This window comes from Lagopus muta, chromosome 2, assembly GCF_023343835.1.
Source record: "Lagopus muta isolate bLagMut1 chromosome 2, bLagMut1 primary, whole genome shotgun sequence".
NCBI lineage: Eukaryota > Metazoa > Chordata > Aves > Galliformes > Phasianidae > Lagopus > Lagopus muta.
The window spans coordinates 52,012,543-52,031,786 of NC_064434.1; the positions used below are offsets into that span (position 1 = coordinate 52,012,543).

At 37.0% G+C, this 19,244-nt stretch overlaps 1 protein-coding gene across 7 annotated transcripts in view; it reads right to left on the minus strand.

Annotated features, from left to right (window-relative positions):
• PTPRK (protein tyrosine phosphatase receptor type K) overlaps positions 1–19,244 on the minus strand; it is a 392,958-nt gene that overhangs the window by 339,513 nt on the left and 34,201 nt on the right. For 5 of the 7 annotated variants that reach the window (XM_048937157.1, XM_048937153.1, XM_048937156.1 and 2 more), the window contains exon 1: positions 10,889–11,027. The exons of the other annotated variants lie outside the window; for them this stretch is intronic. In XM_048937157.1, coding sequence (XP_048793114.1) covers positions 10,889–11,012 — 124 coding nt within the window. In that variant the 5' untranslated portion in view covers positions 11,013–11,027. Of the gene's footprint in view, positions 1–10,888; positions 11,028–19,244 lie in introns of those variants that run through there. 7 annotated transcript variants of the gene reach the window in all.

A 19,244-nucleotide genomic window follows, 5' to 3' on the forward strand; every position in this document is an offset into this window, starting at 1 on the left:
CATGTTACATGACCCTGAAACTACTAATTTCCTTCTCCCCCTCAAGTTCAATACCTAGCCCAACTCATAAATAATGAGTTGCAAATCAAGAACACAAATTCAAAATAAAGATATTTAAGAGAGGTCTTGTTTTCCTTAAACAGGAACCCATTCCACATTCCAACAGTAACAAGAAAATTTGCAAGGTACCTAACAAAGTTATCTTCATAAATCCCACCTTCCACAATCAATATCACATGAAGTGTTATTTCAGGTGTACTCATCTCATAAAAAAGAGTCTATGTCATGTAAATGCTTTCAAGACAAAGTTCTGTAAAAGCTATCTTAGTGTGTTCAACCAGAGAAGGATCAGGCCACACAAGAGCATCAAAAGGACACGCAGACAAGAACAGAGGTTTCACAACCTTCATCTCTCACTCAGCTTGTTCTCCCTGTTAACAGAAGATTCCTGCAGAAACCTGCTATACCCTAAATGAAGGGCTTGACCTCATTCTCACAATTATATAGTGCAAACTCAAAGTTTGTGAAAGCAGACTTGTTTCACTCTACTCCTATAATCCATCTCATGCAACCTGACCTGAAATGATCATAGCACATATCCTGCATATTACCATTCCTTGAGTACTCTGCAGGTTTGTTTTTTGTTGTTGTTGGGTTTTTTTTTGTTTGTTTGTTTTGTTTTTGTTTTTTTAAGGATTCATATTTCAAATGCATGTAAGAAAAATAAAGAATAAACCAAAACTGGTTGGTTAAAAAATAAAAAGAGCAGGAAGACATGTAACATCTTCAAAATGTAACACACTTACCTTTCCAGTGTCACAACACACGCACAATGCAAGGTTCCCAGATATTACACAGAAGGAGAAAGTCAAAAATTCTACATATTCTAAGTATTCCAGATAACTGTGGTGATCAGACAGCCCACTTATTTCTTCCCTTCACAGAATCACAGAATTGTAAGGGTTGGAAGGGATCTCCAGAGATCATTGAGTCCAACCCCCCTGCCAAAGCAGGTTCCCTTAGGCAAGCAAAATCAGAACACTAGAGTTAAAGCTGTGACAGGCCACTGGAAAAACTACCATACATCAGCAAGCATGCAATTACTTTTTCCATTGCTAACTCAAAATTAAAACAAAGCTGAAGTGGTTAATAGACAACTCACTCAAATTCAAGTCACTTAATGAATTTCAACTCTACACAGAATTAGCAAAAACACAAACACTGTTTCTTCCTTGTGTACATACACATACCAGCTTAAGTTGCAGAGAAATCAATATAAGCCAATTTTAGTTAGAAAGATTTAGTGACTTCCCCTAGTTCTTTTAGAACCACTTTTTAAGTGTTCTAAAATTCTGCCAGAAAATACCTACAGGCAAACTTTAAGCATGCTTGCTATTAACTCAGTTTAATATATACTGAAATATTGACTTTTAAAAGTCCTTTCAATAAAGAAGACACCTGGAGAATTACGAACACTTATTTTCATTTTTCCCCCTAGAGAAGGAGGGAAAAGAACCACTAGTAAGGATGCCTCACCTTTTATTTTAACAATCACTAATACAACTCTATTCACTTTGTCAATTTTAGTATCTTTAAAACAGAAGGGAATTTTTTCATAATCACAGCATAGAGGTTGGATAGGACCATTGGAGATCATCTAGTCCAAAACTCCCCAACAAAGCAAATTGTCTACAGTAGGTTGCACAGGAAAGCATCCAAGTGTGTCTTTACTATCTCCAGAGGAGGCTACAGCCTCTCTGCACAGCCTGTTCCAGCGTTCTGTAACATTTAAAGTAAATAAGTTCTTTGTCATGTTTGGACAAAACTTCCTGTGACCTAGTTGGAGTTAGAGTGTGTCCAATTCCACTTCTCCTGGGCACCACTAAAAAGAGCTAAGCTACATCCACTTGACATCTGTACTTCAGATATTTATAAGCATTGATAAGATTCCTTCCTCAGTCTTCTCTTTTCCAGGCTGAACAATTCCATGTTGCTCAGTCTTTCCTCACAAGGGAGCTGTTCCAGGCTCATCTCTGCTGGACTCTCTCTAGAAGTTCCCTGTCTTTCTCAAACTGAGGAGCCCAGAACTGCACACAGTATTCCAGATGTGGCTTCACCAGGGCAGAGGAAAGGAGGAGAATCACCTCCCTCAATCTGCTGGCCACATTCTTTTTAATGCACCTCAGGATACTTGGCCACCAGGACATACTGCTGGCCCCATGGTTACCCCGTTATCCACCAGTATATCTAGGTTCTTCTGTTAAAGAATCTTTCAAACAAAGCAAAAAATAAAAGTAATTAAAAATTCTCTTATTTGTTGGGTTCAATTAAGTATTATATACATTTTTCTCTTTCTTTCTACCTCCCTGTCTTGCTTTTGTTAATAAGAGAAACCAACAGATGGAAAAGAAATTTTAAAAATATTTTTTTCTGTATTCTCTGAAAAAGAGAGAAAGCATTTGGTTTCGCATGATAGAACATGATATAAAAAGAATATGAAAAACGCAAACAGCATTCAAAATGCGAACATGTGCAATGCTGTGCTTTTAAGCCAGTCTTACAGAAATCTGCCTTCAGCCAAAAATAGTAAGAGCATCACTGCAAACTACAGCCATTCAAACCAAGATTACTATTCTTCATCCATCCATTAAACATAAATCCTACATAAATTAAACCCATAGAAATGCTTCCATAGGTTTGAAGTGGCCTTAGTTAAACACTAAACACTTGTTTATATTAAGTGCAAGAAAGCCTTTTAGTATCAAATGAGAACACACAAGGTTAAAGCACTTTACTGTTTGTTCAGCCTGAAACTAATGCACATAAACTAAAATGACAAACTTCCCTTTGACAAGCCATGAAATGTTTTAAAATTTCCAGAGAGAGGTATATCCACTTACAAGATGCTATGAAATCACTACTGAAGCTCCTAAGGAAATTCTGACAACCTGCCCATGACCAGGCGCTTGATCTCAAAAGGACAACAGGAGTACAGAGCTGGAGAGGAAGGAACACTTTTCTGTGTTACAAAGACAGGTGATATGTTACTTGAGCACTTGTAAGGCAGCATTCTTTCCTAGTTTCCTAGTTGGTAAAGACAGTGCTATATTCTTGGCTCTGTTGTATTATTTCTTTTCTTTCCCAGCCTGAACTTCGTTATAATCCCATTCACAATCACTCTAAAGCTTATTTTCACCTTTATTTTTCCTTCCGATTCATTTTTTTCATTCACTATTTCAGACAATCTCACCTATGAATCATCCTCTTTTTATTTCTCACTCTCCTATAAAATTCTGTTGCCTCAGTCATCCACAGTTCTGCAATTCTGGCTGAAACAGAACATCCTCATTCCCTTACCTTAAGACACTCCCTACCACTATCAGTAGTTTTTTATTTATACAACTCATTTTACTGACACAAAGTCTCATTAGAATGAAAGATTGAAACATAGAGATGTACTCTGCTGGCACAACCATATGCTTCAACACACTCCCCAAGCCGTGCTGCTCCACACACTATTCACAAAGCCACAGGGCGAGAAAGGAACAGTTCCCAGCCTAATAAAGACCTCAGTGCATGCAGTGAAACCTTTGAAATAATAATAAAATAGCGGGTCCATCATGTGTTTTGGTTTATTTGTTGTTTTTTTTTTGTTTTTTAAAAGAGGACAGAAGTTGAGTTGAGAGGTTATACTGATGACAAAGCTTTCACCCTTGAAATTGACACTTTCATTATATAAATTTAGGACCAAGTATGTTATCTTCCTTCTTTTTTTCTGAGTACTTACACTGTTTGTGGAGAGGGTGGTTTTACTTGTAAAACAGGCCAAAAAAAGGCAAAAAATATTTTGAAATGTATTAAGTTTTTTAAAACAGCACAGCACAAACGGCTCAAGCCATTTGAGAGTTTCTGCTCAACCTCTGTCCACTATCACAGCTAGATGGCTATTCCAAATTTTTTTTGCATTAACTCTTTTACCTGGCCCTAGTCTCCCAGGAAACAGTGACAACACAGTGCTTCATATTCCCAGGCACAAGAGGAGCAAGTCACAGTGGCAAGCCAGACAACAGAGGACTACTAGTACTACTACTTATGTTTGTCTTATTTATTTTTCAGTCTTTCATAGCAGGCATTTGGCTCATTTGCCAGAATTTGAAAGAAAGGGGAACAGCTATATAATGTTAAAATCAAGGGGTGTTATTACTTTCAGGTAAGTTTATTGATTAAATGCATCTTTTAAACTTTCCTATTCCTTTCTTTTTATTATACCAATCTAAGATTTATATTTTCTAACTCTTGACAATGATTTCATGGAGGTTTTGTGAAGTGTGGAGAGCTTTAAGATAGAAGAAAATGGAATTAGATCACTTCCAGAGAAATATCAGAGACACAGCTTTTCTTAGGCTTGTCTTAAGTACTTTTTAGTAGAAGAAAATTAAAATACTAACACTGACTTCTCTTACAAATAAAGAGTCCATTAGAGAGAGTATTTGGGAACAAAAAAATACAAATTTTTCAATTGCAAAAGTAATGCCTCCTATTTATTTCCATGGAAACTGCAACAGACAGAGAACACCACTACATTTTTGTGAATAAAAGTCTTTATTTAAAAACAAATTGCACACTAAGCTCATAGAAAATACAACTCAACTGCTGAAGCTAGAGCACACCAGTTTTTGCATAATATTATGCAGACCTCAGGGAAAAAAAAAAAAAAAAAAAAAAAAAAAACCACACACAAGAAAAATACTCTGAGTTTGTCCTGGAGTTTGAGAGCTGGAGGCTCAGCAGTAAGAGCTGAACAGTAACAGCAAAGATAGCAGTAGAGAGGGCACATTCATTACCTGAAACTCACTGTAACATGTAGCACAAGAACACTTACCAAGAGAACTACTTGGACACTATCAGTAGCAGGAGAACACTCCAATACCTCCAGTATTTTAATTCTTCCCAATACCAGAAAAGAAAAAAAGAAAAAAAAAGATGCAGTGAACACCTGTGGAAATCTTCTAATTCATTTTGATTTGAAAGAAGTTTTTCATCACTGTTTCTGGAGTTTTGATCTTAAAAAAAAAAAAAGCTAGGAAAAGGCATACATCTTCTCTCATCTGCTTTTATTAAATACATTTTTAATACATGTCCACAAACTTCTTTCACCTGAAACAAGAGCTGACTTGGAATGATATTTAACCTAAATCCAACCTTCTTCCTCATTTATTAAAATGAGGTACCTAAATGTCAACTATAGAGCTAAAGTCTTCTCCAAAGTAGGAATTAAATGAACTTTAAAAAATATCCGTAACATTTTCCATTCTATGCAATATTCTGAAAATGAAACACTTCAGATTAAAAAAAAAAAAAGCATTCTTATCTTTTTATTATCTTTCTTCTTATTTTTTTCTTTTATTTATTTTCTTATTATTTAATTTTCAGTCCTTCCTGAAGAAGAAATAAAGATAATTTTAAGATCTTCCCTTTTCACACTCAAGCCCTTTGACTTGCCCCATCTGCCCAGCTGTCACAGACCACTTAGGCTAGCGTTCATATCTGCTGCATGGTGAACACTCAAAATTAGAAGAAATTTGCTTAGGAACTGATGCCAAGAGATTAGCTGCATACACTTGTGTTGCATTAATTTCCCAAGAGTGAACCAGATTATAGAAGAGCCACAAGCTCTGCAATGCTGGTCATCTGCAGAAATAAACTATCGCACATTTAACATATGCTTTGCCAACCTGACTAACATTCAAGATGTGGTGACAAAAACATACCTTGACTTTATGAAGAAATCATGTTTACTCAGACAGTCTTAGTGGAAAGCCTATTTAATCTTTTTTTTTTTTTAAAAAAAAAAAAAAAAAAAGCTACCCTTTCCCTCCCCTCCCCAAAGAAAAAAAAAAAATGGCTGCCCTAATGGGCCACTAGAGGGTAATTATCTTATAGGCAGTTAAATCTTGATTAGAATAAAAATCTTCAATACTCCTTTAATATTTTTATCCCCTCGCTTTATTGCTTCCATACAAATAAAAACATAGTTTACATTTTTTCTGATGACAGAGTTTAAAAACACTTTGTAGACAGTCATCATTTAGGTTACAATCAGAGAAAAGAAATATATATATATATATATATATATATATATATATATATATATATATATACACACAGTTCCATGAACATTCCTAAAGCAGCATTTTCAGGCTTAAAAATGGCTGCCACCAAACCATAGCCTTTTTCATCCACCTCCTCTCACAGGACAAGGGCAAAAAGGAGACTTGAAAAGTAGAACTTATATTTAGATTAGAAAGTTGGTGGGGGTTTTTTTGTTGGCATGAAGAAAACCTAACATATTGAGAGACTCTATATACTTTCAAGCAGATAAAGGAGGATACAGATTCCTGCAAGGTAACAGAAGAAACTGAATTCTTGGAAACCAAGAAGAAGCTATGGCAATCCAACAGAAAGAGCCTCTATGAGTAAAGAAAATAAAACTAATGTAGCAAACCTAACTACCTGATAGGAAAAAGAACATAAAACCATTACAGAAAAGATCTGCAAAGCACTTTTTCTGCATATTGTACTCACCAATAATACATGTTTTATAACAAAAATAAAATACTGGACAAGCCAATTCTAATCAAAACCAGAAGTACAGATGTAACACAACGGATCACACAGCAATGGCAGCAAAGTAGCAAGGTCCTAGGCTGCAACAAGTGAGGATCTGCTGAAATGCAATAGCTGGGGGCAGAGAAACGAAAGAAGCTGCTTACCTTTGGAAGGCCTCAGATATGCAGGGATCTCCAGAAAGATACACTTGCCTCTACTGCCAACCCTTAAATGAGCTCTGGGAAGGTGTGGATCTTGGCATTGCATACACCTGAGCTCCCCTATGTTGGTCCTGCCTTCCCACCAGGTGCTCAATCATTGCTTCAAACCATGACATAGCATTTCTACTACAACAAGTAACTAATGATCTGGATTCAACCATGAATAGTTGCACTAGAAAAGCTAGAATACTTAGATATCTGCTCATAGTATGCAAAAGCAACACAAAGGACTTAGAAATAAAATCTGAACCTTAATCCAATAGCAGTTTTGTCTCTTTCCAATTCAACCCTTCCTCCTCTCCCTTTTGTTGCTATTCATTTTTCTCTAATTTTCATTTACATCAAGTTGTCTTTTTCAACCCAAACCCATATAGTTAGCTTGGAAAATCTAAACTAAACTGTTGCTTGCAACTTTATTTATAATGACTCCTGATCATTTTAAAATATCCCAACCGAGATAAGCTCAAGGGGGACGGATGCAGAAATGAGAAGAGAATGGGCTTCAAAATTAGAACATGTGGGGGTCTGTCATAACCTAGTCTTCTCAAGCCCCTGACCATTCCCTGCCCACCTCCAGCACACGGTCTGGGGAAGAAGGGCACGTTGGAGCTCTCTTTCCCTATAACTGTAAGAAGTTGCTGTCTGCCAAGAAAGGGATTTTTTATTTTTGATTCCCTCACTCTCCCAGATGAGCTTGGCAAAAATGTTGAAGAATAATTCAACAAATTTTTTTTTTCCTTATGAGCTATTTGATAAACAAAAATATAAAGAAAAGAGGACAGCAATTGGAAATGAACTATTATAACCATACACTTCATGCATTTGTGTAAACACACTGCAAGCCCTGCCAATTTAAAAGACTTCTTCGACCACCCACAACTACTTCCTTTTATCTTATCAGAAAAAGAGCTGTTCGCCGCTGTAGGCTAATTACACCATCTGTTTAGCCCCAGTGTAGCAACACTAAGACATAGCACATTAACTCCTTAACTTTCCCACATGGCAGTGCCTGGCACTGCCCTCATGCTCTCAAAGACACGGGCTGAGCAGAGGAAAAGAAAAAGCAGCCTCATGTTACTTGGATTCTTTCTTCCTCCACTGCAGCTCTGCTGCCAGACTTCACAGGGATTTAAGCAACCTGACAGCTTTTTTCTAGCTCACCTCAGTACAATAGTGCGAGTTGTCACGACTAGCAATGAAAAACATCAATCACTCACACACACACACACAAAGGAGGAGGAAGAGCCTGGGCAAGCCTGCACTGCTTGTCACATCAAGCAAGCTGTCTTCCCTCAGTGGTCAGAGTGCTGAATTTCAAGGCCAAGCCAACCAGGACATCAGAGGCATCCACCCTTACATTAAGCAGCAGTATTTCTTTAATTCTGGGAGAAAAGGACACCTTCCAGCCTTCTGCTTCTCTGAGGCACATCATGGCCCATCCACCTGCGCCAGACAGAGCCCACAAAGCACATTCTTTCCCAAAGGCACCACTCAGCAAGTGTCACAGGCTGACATACTGGGAGAGAAGTTCACAAGATCCTTCCTCCAGTCCCTCCTCATCCTCTTCTCCACTCCACAGTGCAGTTCATTTAGACCCTTCATTATGTTGTTTGGTCATCAGCAGCCTGAGTTTGCTCAAGGGTTTGCCCCTTGGGGTGGGAGGCTACCACTCTTCACTCCTGTGAGGATCCACTGGCAACAAGGCCGCTTAGCCTGTCTTCTCACTGATAAAATTTTAATAGGAAGCTGTTAAACCATCTAATTCAGACAAGTAGGCTTGTGGCAAGGCAGCAGCCACATGCAACACCCTCTTCAGCCAGAGAAGCTTCAGCAAGGAGGGAAGGCCTGTCAGCATCCTTGCAACCTGCAAGAATTTTCTGCTTCAGCTCTAAAGTTAGAAAACTTACAGCTAACTGAAGGCAACTGGGATTCTTCATCCTTCTCTCCCTTTCTTTTCTGGCAAAAGTATTCCCACATTTGTAATGCAGGACTACAACACCACCATTACAGAGACACATTCTAGTTTAGAAATTGTTTTCATTGGAATATACTGCTTGTGACTGATAACCTCTAAGATTATTCCAAAAGTGAAAGGAAAATCTGTAGACATTCAACATCACTTCGCATTGCTCAGTTTTATTTATAGCTTCCCGCTTCTGCTATGTGTCACAGTTTCAAAGAGGAAAAAAAAAAAAAAAAAAAAAAAAAAAAGCAGCTTGGGGAGGCTGGAAAGGGGAGAGCCAGAACTAAGCAAATACTTCATTTCAGATTGCTCAAGAAAACATTAACATTCATCTATAGAGCAGAAAAGGTGGGGAACAGCCAGTACGAACACTTGAATACATAAAAGTGGGGAAAGGCAAAGGTGAATTGAGCCCAGTTCAGTTCAGCATCTCTGCCCTTACCTCCATAGAAAGTTAACAACATGAGCAGTGAATGGGATGTGGGGGGCAGGAGAGAATAAAAACAATTACATGAATTCCTTACTAGACTATTATGCTTCTTTCTTAGCTTATTATTTCAAATCTAGAAATAAACTATGCAGCTATTTTTCATGCAGTAGACAGAAGTTAAAAGTGTTTCCATCAATGTATCTGACCTTTTCAGTGATTAAACTATTCAAAAGGGAAGCAAGAATTAAAAAAAAAAATAAAATAAAATCAAAGCAGTAAATTACTTCAATCAGGTATCTGCAAGAAATGTTAAATGCTTAGATAAAAAAACATCTAGACTGCATCCCATGATTTAGTAGTGCTCTATACAAACCTCGCCTATGCATAACAACAGTTAATACAGTCGCAGCTCTGTGAAATTGCTGGAGGAGTGGTCTGGCTCAGATTCAGGGCCTCGCCATCACTAAGGTCAGGGTATACACTGTGTAAGTCACACTTCATGTGGCACTGTACTTGCTTCTATTCTCTGAGGCACTTTCCTATCACTGAAATAAAAATATAAGACAAAGAATCCAGTGCCATGACAGCTGTATCTGCCTTCCAGCTAATGGAAAAGTACCAAACCCCAACACCAGCCTTGCTGAGAGAAGGACCTCCCTCAGCCACTGCTGTCATCTAACGTGATCCCTTCCCAGCCACGGTCAACAAGTTCAGGGTAAGTCATTAGGTAACTTTATTAACTAGGTAATCCATTAACTTCAGCTGGAAGACTGAAAGCACATAATCTGCAGTTAACAACACTGATAAGGAGTTTAGCTTAATTTTTCTATTTTCAAAGTTGCTTTGAAACTTTGTTTGTAAAGTTTTCCAGATGATCCCTAACTGAAAGGTAATAACTGCTCTGAAAACAAGTACATTCAATCAGCCTAGTAATGTCTCTTACCTCACTTTATAATACATACCTGTAATGCTTAACATGTGAATGTAAACAAAACATTTATATTTTTACAAGTAAAACAACATTCCTACTTACTTTAAAGACAAGTCCCTGCAACAATCAGCATTCTCTATATGTACCACCAATTTGTTCAAAAAAAGAGTCCACAAAGAATTCCTGTACCACAATATATATTCAGTTTAAACTAATAATCTCCACAGGGGCTATTTAAACAATAAATAAATAAGGAAAGGAAGGAAAGGAAGGAAAGGAAGGAAAGGAAGGAAAGGAAGGAAAGGAAGGAAAGGAAGGAAAGGAAGGAAAGGAAGGAAAGGAAGGAAAGGAAGGAAAGGAAGGAAAGGAAGGAAAGGAAGGAAAGGAAGGAAAGGAAGGAAAGGAAGGAAAGGAAGGAAAGGAAGGAAAGGAAGGAAAGGAAGGAAAGGAAGGAAAGGAAAAGCATAATTCCCTCCCAAGAACACTGTCATTCAGATATAAATGAAAGAAGGCAGTTCTGTTTTCCCATAAACTGTAGCTCATTAAAGTACAAACAAAACAAGCTTTAGTTTTGCATGAAGAAAGGGATTTATGGCTTGATGAGAAACAAATTGCCAAAAACCCCAGTGCAAACTCACAATCTAATTAAACTCCTTCTGTTACACATAGAAAGAAAACTACCACCACTGCTTTTTATGCCTATAAAACCACTCTTCCTTCTAACTGTTATTTACCTCCTGTTGACCAAGTGTAGAAAAATAATGGCATGCATCCGTCAGGATTTCCCCAAGCTCCTGCAGACAGCATAGCACTGTGCTCTGCCACTCTTGTGCTAGCATGCAAAGAAACAGTCCACATGCTCAAAGAGAAGGGCTTTGTTTCCAGGTGGCACACACCTGCCACTCAAAAATGTAAGTAACTTAATTACCTCGGTAAGTTACACCAAGTGTAATACATATCACCAAAAGTTAACTATATAGCCTGGTGCACTCTCCCCAGAAGCTTACTAGAGGAATCAGACTTATGAAAGATGACTCCTTTGAAACATTTGGCAGTCATACAGTCAGATCAAGTAAGGCACTTAGCATTCCATGTATACTGTTTAGAATTTCAATATCTCCTTGGCAAATAGTGGCCTTATATCAGATACAGTGTTTTATCTTGTGCTTTTTTTAATTCTGAAAGCAAGCATCTATTACAATTTGAAAGGATTTAAAAACAGAATTCCTAAATGCAGACGAAATATTTTACTTGCATGTGAAAGCTGTAAACTAAGACAGTAAACTAAAAGCCTCTCTCTGAATTCAAAATGGAAAATGAGAGAAATACATACTGCAGTGTAAGTAGTACAAATCTTGATGTTTTCCAAGATTCTCCACATAAAGTCAAAGTTTTACCACTTCAGTAGTGAATTCTCACTCTGTATGTCTGCTGCCACATCAATAAGTCTGCTGAGAAAGTTCCTTCCACCAAGGGTGCAGTAATAATTTGGGGTTCAAGGCAAAACACAGGAGAACACTTCTTCAATTCCAGAAGCCCCTAGCAGAATTCAAACGCCCATTATCCTAAAGAAACAGGATCCTCTTAAACTGCCTGGAAAATCCTAACCTTCACGTCAGCTAAGAGACAGAAGTTTTAGTAAACTCTTTGGTAGAAAGTCAGCTAAAATGAAAAGGCTTAGCAGAGATATCATAAAATTAAGTAGGGAGGACTAGAAAAGGGAAAGATTTCTGTAATAAATGACAATGCAGGTGGAAATTCCATTTGCTGTTTTTCTCATAGGTCAGGTTTCTCCACATAAAGAAAGCTCTCTAAACTCTTCCTACTGATAACTCCTAAGTATTACAAAAACTCCTGGAAAATAAAAATAAAAATCTGACCTTTATTACAGTGCAAAGTGAAATTTCTGCACCCTGACAGAATAGTTCAGCTACCTGAGAAGAGCTGGGTCTGCTCTGAGCAATGCTTCCTGGCTCAAGAAGGTCCCCAGAAAGGGCTGCTTTTAACTACTCTGGGAGTTTTAGCTGACAATTGGAAATGAATCAATAAACTAAGATAAAATCATAACAGCTAAGCACTCTCTCTAGAAGCAAAACACAGTTGAAATCATCCTCCAGTAATCCGGTAGAAAATAAGACATGATGTAACAAAAACACGAGAATTTGCACTCTAAACACAAATCCACATGTGGAGTACTGTCCTGACACAAGGCTGCTTTAAATTACCTTTCAAAAAGTCTGAATTTACATCACAGATGTAGCTGTATCAAGACTTTTAACACTGAATTTTTCATACATATTACAGGTTGTTCATGAGACTGTTTTTTTTTTATTACTATTATTTTTAAGCCATACACCTTCTCCTATTATCATCACCACCTCTATTCTGTTTCTTCATTCTGTACATTTTCTAACACATGATGAAAGCAGTACTAGTAGAACTCCTGTAAAGCTATTAATACACAATAAACAGATAAGGGAGACATGACAGATATCCAGAAATCACATGTTCATGATCACTTTCTAAATACAAACAAAAAAACCTTCTTCTACTCTAAAAAGATTTTTAAAAATCCCATGTCTGACTACGTTGGGTTCAAGAGGACAGTCTTAAGTCTTTCTACTAGCGTCATTTTTATAATCCTATGCTTGTAAATCTTACACACAAACTCACATTATCTCATTTTTCTCTTTTTTTTCAAAACATCACAAAACTTAAAAATGCATTACAAAGATTAGCTTCGATCTAATAGATCTTCTCAAAGAACTTCCATAGAAGACCACAAAGGTAGTGCCATTTTGTATTTGATCCGAAGTGTAGAACTATTTTTAACTGTTGTTTTTGCAGCAGAAATAACAAGGGATATTGCTACCACCTCCTACACATGATCATAGGCAGAGAGTACAGTCTTCTTCTCATCTCTTATCTCTTTCTGCTACTGCTTCTCAGTATATCCTCTTCAACTCTGTGCTACATTGCAACAACAATAACAACAAAAAAAACCTACCATAGGCCAATCTGGTTGCTTTTCTTCTGTCCTGTTCCTGCCTCCTTGGCTATTCATTAAAACCTGTTTCAACATAATCTACTATAAACTCAGTTGTCTCCACAGGTACCATAGCATACACTGAGTACACAGTTGCTACAATCCTTGGCATACTAGGAGTTCATGCCCTTTGTTATCCTGTGACAACTTGTTCAAATACCTATTCCTTTAGCTTTACAGAGAAGCTGTAGGAAAAGAAGTGCTACTAAGAAAAAGGGAAATGAAAAAAAAAAAAAAAAAAAAAAAAAAAAAAAAAAAAAAAAAGATTTACAATTCATTTTCCTTTCTGTAGTCTGATCCACAAGAAGTTACCAAAAACATCTGTTACAGAATCAGAACCCTCCAAAAGATAAATTATCATGCACCTGAAAACAGCTCAGGCCCAACCTAATCTAATCATGTTCAGTAACTGCTAGAACACTCAAAAATCACATGCACTATCAACAAACAATCATTTCATACTATCTTCTTGAACTTTTTTCTGTGTTTGTTTGTTTTTAATGTAAATATGTAAATATTGCTAATTTCCATCTGAACTGGCTTCTTCCTATCCCAAACAACATCAAATTGAAGGAATCTGGTCCTGCCTGTGCAATTGATGAGGTCTGTTCTCTTGTAACAACTCTGCCCAAGTATTCTTTCAGCTGTGACAGCTAGTCAGAATACTGGAAAATTTGGGAAAAACAAGCAAACAAAACAACAAAACAAAACGGAACAGTGCTTACAACTGTGATTCCAAAAGCCTGTACGTATCCACAAAATCTCAAAGTAACACTGTGGCCCCATTAAGCTTTTCAGCATATTAAATCTTCTCAATAAAATGAGTAAAAGTGATGTTCCTGAAAGTTGTTTTTAAATATTTAGAATGAGACTCTGATCTCAGTGATTTTGGTTCATTTGGTAGTATCCCATGATACAAGTGTGGCTCCTAAACATAAGATTACTGCTTTTAAATAGCTCCATTAAACATGTTTCAAGATACAAAACAATTTTGTAAGGCCCTGGGGAATGAAAAAATGAAAGATAAATTATGCTATATGTGACCCAATTATGCGTCAATGCTAGTTCTTCTTCACTCTTTGAGTATCTTCACAGAAGACTGTTCCATAACTGCATTCTGCCTTGCGATTTTTAAACAGAATATGACCATTAACTGATCCTTCCTCAAACTTGAAAGGGGAATCTGGAGGAAAATAATATAGTTTTTAATAGTTTGTGGTAGATCCTACATGAACAACTTACTGTGGTTTTGACCAATACTGCTTTAATTCTGATTATGTTAGAAATTTACTTCAAGGTTGAACGCAGCATTATCTACTAAGGTTTAAACCAATTCCGTTTATGTAAGCAATATTTTAATTATTATTTATAATATTTTATTATAATTTTTTTATAATATTACAATATAATATTATAATTTATAATTATTATTTAACAATCCCAGTCATGAAACTGACAGCGAGATTCATTCTTCTATTCCTAAAGGACTAAACCAATATGGGAACTAGGTGAAAAAAGCTGTGTATGATCTTGATGCTACAGCTGCCACAAGGAGAAAAACCTGTGCAAAACCAAGAGGATAATCCCATCTCTCTTCATTTCTTTTTTCATTCCTCTGCAGTTGAACATGAATCTGGATTAATCACACCAGCGTTTTGCATTACCTAACTTTCCATATCATCTATTAATGCCTTTTGAAGGACTCAACCAGAACCACATAAGCAGCTGTGATCTCAGAAAGAAAAAGGCCCAAGCGTCATTAGCTGTGCCATAAAAAACAAATTTGACAGAAATTCACAATAGTTTATTTCAACTTGTTTTTGTCCACTCAAAGTAAGTCACACATTTACACAAGCTAGCTTCCTACAACTCTACCTGTTTTACAGGATTGCTATAAAAACTAATTGCTGAAATAGCTGACAGAAGCTGAAGCAATATGATTCTTCATATTTATCTTTATTCTTTCAATGTGTTCTTACCAGGATCCTTTCAAACTACACAGTAAAACTGAAATAACTGCTGTCTATACAAAGAGAATGCTTTGCCTCCAGAAGCATTTTCACGCATTACTCATCTTATTCCTTAAGAAGCTCCTCAGTTTCACTGAACATGTCAAACAAAAATGCAATCTAATACATCTATATGAGGTTCTGCGTGCATGCAAACTTCGAGTAACGTTGTTATAACTCCCCTCGGACATTTGCAAATCCCAGCCTCAACAGTTAGTCATCCTGAGTACAAAACACCCTAATGGAAATTATGCAGGCTAGTTGAACTCTGGAAAGCACCAAACCTCTTCTCTTTAGTTCCTGAGTGAGATCACAGCTTAAACCCTCACTGATCTGAAACGTGTTGAAAATAGTCTATACACTCTCACAAATATAAACCACTGGTAATGGCAATTCTCCACTGGAGGTCCGCTCCAATCTGTCAAGTACATCCTAGATCATCTTTCTAACCACATAAATACATAACTCTCATTTAAGCGATCTGCCAGCATACCTTCCAGTACATTAGTTGCCGAACTTGAATAAAAGGAAAACAACACCAACAGGCATTCTAACCTGTCAAATTTGTCCTAATGGCACATCTACTGATGCAAGACCCATTCTGCTGATGCCAACAAGCAGAAACAATTCTTGACAAGGTGTACCCTCTTCAGCCATCATTCCTTCCTCTAGTATCACCAAGAAAATACAAATGAGGAAGACAGAAACAACCTCCAGTTCTGGCAGCAACACATAGTATGTGCAAACAAGTTTTTACAGCCCAGTAAGAACAGATTATTCAGGCATCTTCTCCGCAAGTACCACCATGTCCCTAGTAAATTTCCTACTCCCATAAAACTTCCTACTACTGTATGAAATAAAGGGGTTTGTTGTTGTCATAAAGAGGAAGGATCTGCTTACATAGCACATAAATCTTTCCTTTCATGGCCATGCAAGCTCATTCATGCCCTTCATTAAGGGAAGAACATGAGTCCCAAACAAGCTAGTACAGATCAGCATAACCACCCAGAAGACAATCACAGAAGGCAAACATAATCACACAGAGTTGGTGAGGACTTCAGAAAACACTTCGGAAAGCTCTGGGCTTGAACTGCATACTATCACAGGAAATCTGCACACTGTTCCCATCACTTTCCCTTTCCTGACTGCTACTAAGTCACTTATCTTACATTTCCCCATTTCTTAATCTAAACAACAGGAACAAAGAAATATATGCATTTTCTATGCCAGATTGCCTTCTTTCAAAAATAAAGAGTACCTTCATCTTTTTTTTTTTTAATAAATCTGTATTTCACAGACTTAGTGTAAGAGCAGCCAGGTGAAACCAGAGGATTTGAGAGCTGAAAGGTGGAAATAACAGCTGGAGACTGTAATCACCCGACTGCGATGGGCAGCAGATGATTAGCCTACCTATCTTAATCCACCATGAGAACAAGTAGACTTCAGCTCAACTGAGGATTCCACTAGAAGCAAATATTAATTCCTTTAAGCAAATATTACATGTGTGGAAAGGTATAACACTTCCTAATGCAAAAGAACTTTAACCTTTCCCTAGAAGACCACATTTAGTCATGGCTATTTTACAAATGAAATCAGACAACTTCCTTGCTGAGATAAGCCAAATAGCAAAAGGCTTAGCTGCAACAGGGACTAAGTGAATCAAGTTTCCTGGCTGCTGCTAACTGAGCAGCTCAAAAGTAGAGCTGCTGTGTTAAAAGATTCCATGAATTTTAACACTGCATTTTTAAAGTATCTATAGAAGGGACAAGCCCATTAATAGCACACAGATTATTTTTCAAGCTCCAAAGCTTTTAGCTTAAGCATAGAAAGGGAATCTTATTTACAAAACAAAAAGCTAACGAAAGGCTAAGGGACAGAAAGAAAATCAAATATTTGACAAGACAACATTTATCACTTTATGCTTTCCCCTTTTTTATAACATGCACTTCGACCATGGGTATATTATATAGAAGACTGTGCGTATATATTTATAATTATTTTTTAATATACTAATCTTTAGTAGATAGTGGGAAATAAGCATATGCATACTATGCATACATGTGCACATGCAGAGGCAACCACTTTGGTTATTTCAACTTTACTGAAAATATTCTGCTAATTTTAAAGGGTTGAATTATACAATGTTGAAAGAGGAAATGTCGTTCTAGGATTATTTAAAATGTTCTAAAGAGTGCTTCCAAAAATAAAGATAAACAGAGCTTGAAGCACATTTCATAAAACAAATATATCACTACTAACTGGTAAGAAACGCTTCACTCTCTGTTAGCATCTCTAGTCAGGGGGACTAGCCATATGCAAGAGAAGCAAGGCACACAGGTAGAAGATACCATCTTTTATTAGTACGAGACAGTTTTGAGGGGAAAAAAAAAAGAACAAAATAAAAAAGCTAACTGCTAGCCCTTAGCCATTATAGAATAGATATTAAGATAGCTTACAAGTTAACTATTCGTCAGCCGTTCCCCGATTAATATAAATAAAACTCAGAGCAAGTAGTTTAAAACTTCAGCCCAGTTTGAAGCTGACTTGAATCTGAAAGTGTTTCTTTTCAGATGCCCACTGGTGAAGAACATACACTACTTCCTCAAGGGAAGAATACTGTCTTCAGATTTGCATGCAATGATTAATTTTAGAGATTAGCATAATGGATAGGAGACCAATCATTTTAAGTGAGGGGTGCGGGGATAATAATAAGGAAAAACACAAGCGTCATTCTTCATAGAGGTACCATGGAGGCACTATTTTAAGGCTACCATCTATATATTTAAGGCGGTAAATATGTACAGTCCACAGTGATAAGCATAAGTTGATACATTTCAATTTATCCAAGACTTGTTTGCCTTAATAAAAAACTGTTAAGAAATGCAATTTAATTCAAGACATAAAGCTAGCCCTTAATCTATGTATAGGTTAAAAATTGCTGTAGTCTGTTCCAAGGAATTTACATTAATACATTTGACTGATACATTCAAGGTAGAAAAGGACATGATAAATTAAAAGCTAGAATCTGAATAAAAGCACAGAGCTATTTTTCAAGATACAATTTTCAAAGTCTGTGTGAACTTGTTAATGGATCTTACAATATCACCCTGAAAATCCATACCTAGAAGTACATCAGAATTCAGCCCTACAATAATGCACCTATTAAAAAAAAAAAAAAAAAAGTGTTCAAAGGAAGTAACTGAATGAGGTCAGAAGAGGTTCTTCACTGCAATCAAATTATGACACCAGTTATATCAAATCCAATTGAATTTAATGATGAACCATCTCCCCTCCTATTTTACTGTGAAAATACAAAATGGCAAACCAGTCGCATTTGTGATTTAATCACTTGTTTTACCTCTCAATACAAGCAATCTTTATGTATTGTGTTGCAGTAAGCAAATAATAAATTGATCATGTAAGACTTCATAATATCAACACATGAAGTAACAGTAAAAAGTAGTCTTTAATCATTCTATTTTCCTACCAATTACAACTCATTTCCTTTTTGGAAGGCTCTTTTATCAAATACAATAGCAATTGCTATCTGGGCTCTCTAATAACAGCCCTTCAGTTGCAGGATACAAGCATGCAGCTTACTGGAGTAGAATCATTGAATGGTGTGGGTTGGAAGGGACCTTTCAGATCATCTATTTCCAACTCCCCAGCTGTAGATGGGGACACCTCTACTAGACCAAATTGCTTGAAGCCATATCTAGCCTGACCTTGAATACCTCCAGGGAGTGAGCATCCACAGTCTTGCTGGGCAACCCGTTCCAGTGAAGAGTTCCTCATAGTAAAGAATTTCTTCCTAATACCTAGCCTAGATCTACCCTCCTCCAGTTTAAATCTGTTTCCCCTCATCCTGTCACTACATGCCCTTCCAAAAAGTTATAAAAGAAGCAAAAAGGCTTTCCTGTAGGCCCCCTCCAGATACTGAAAAGCCACTATAAGGTATTCCCAGAGGCTTCCTTTCTCTAGGCTGAAGAGCCCAAACTCTAGCTCTAGCCTTCTGATCATCTTTGTGGCTTTCCT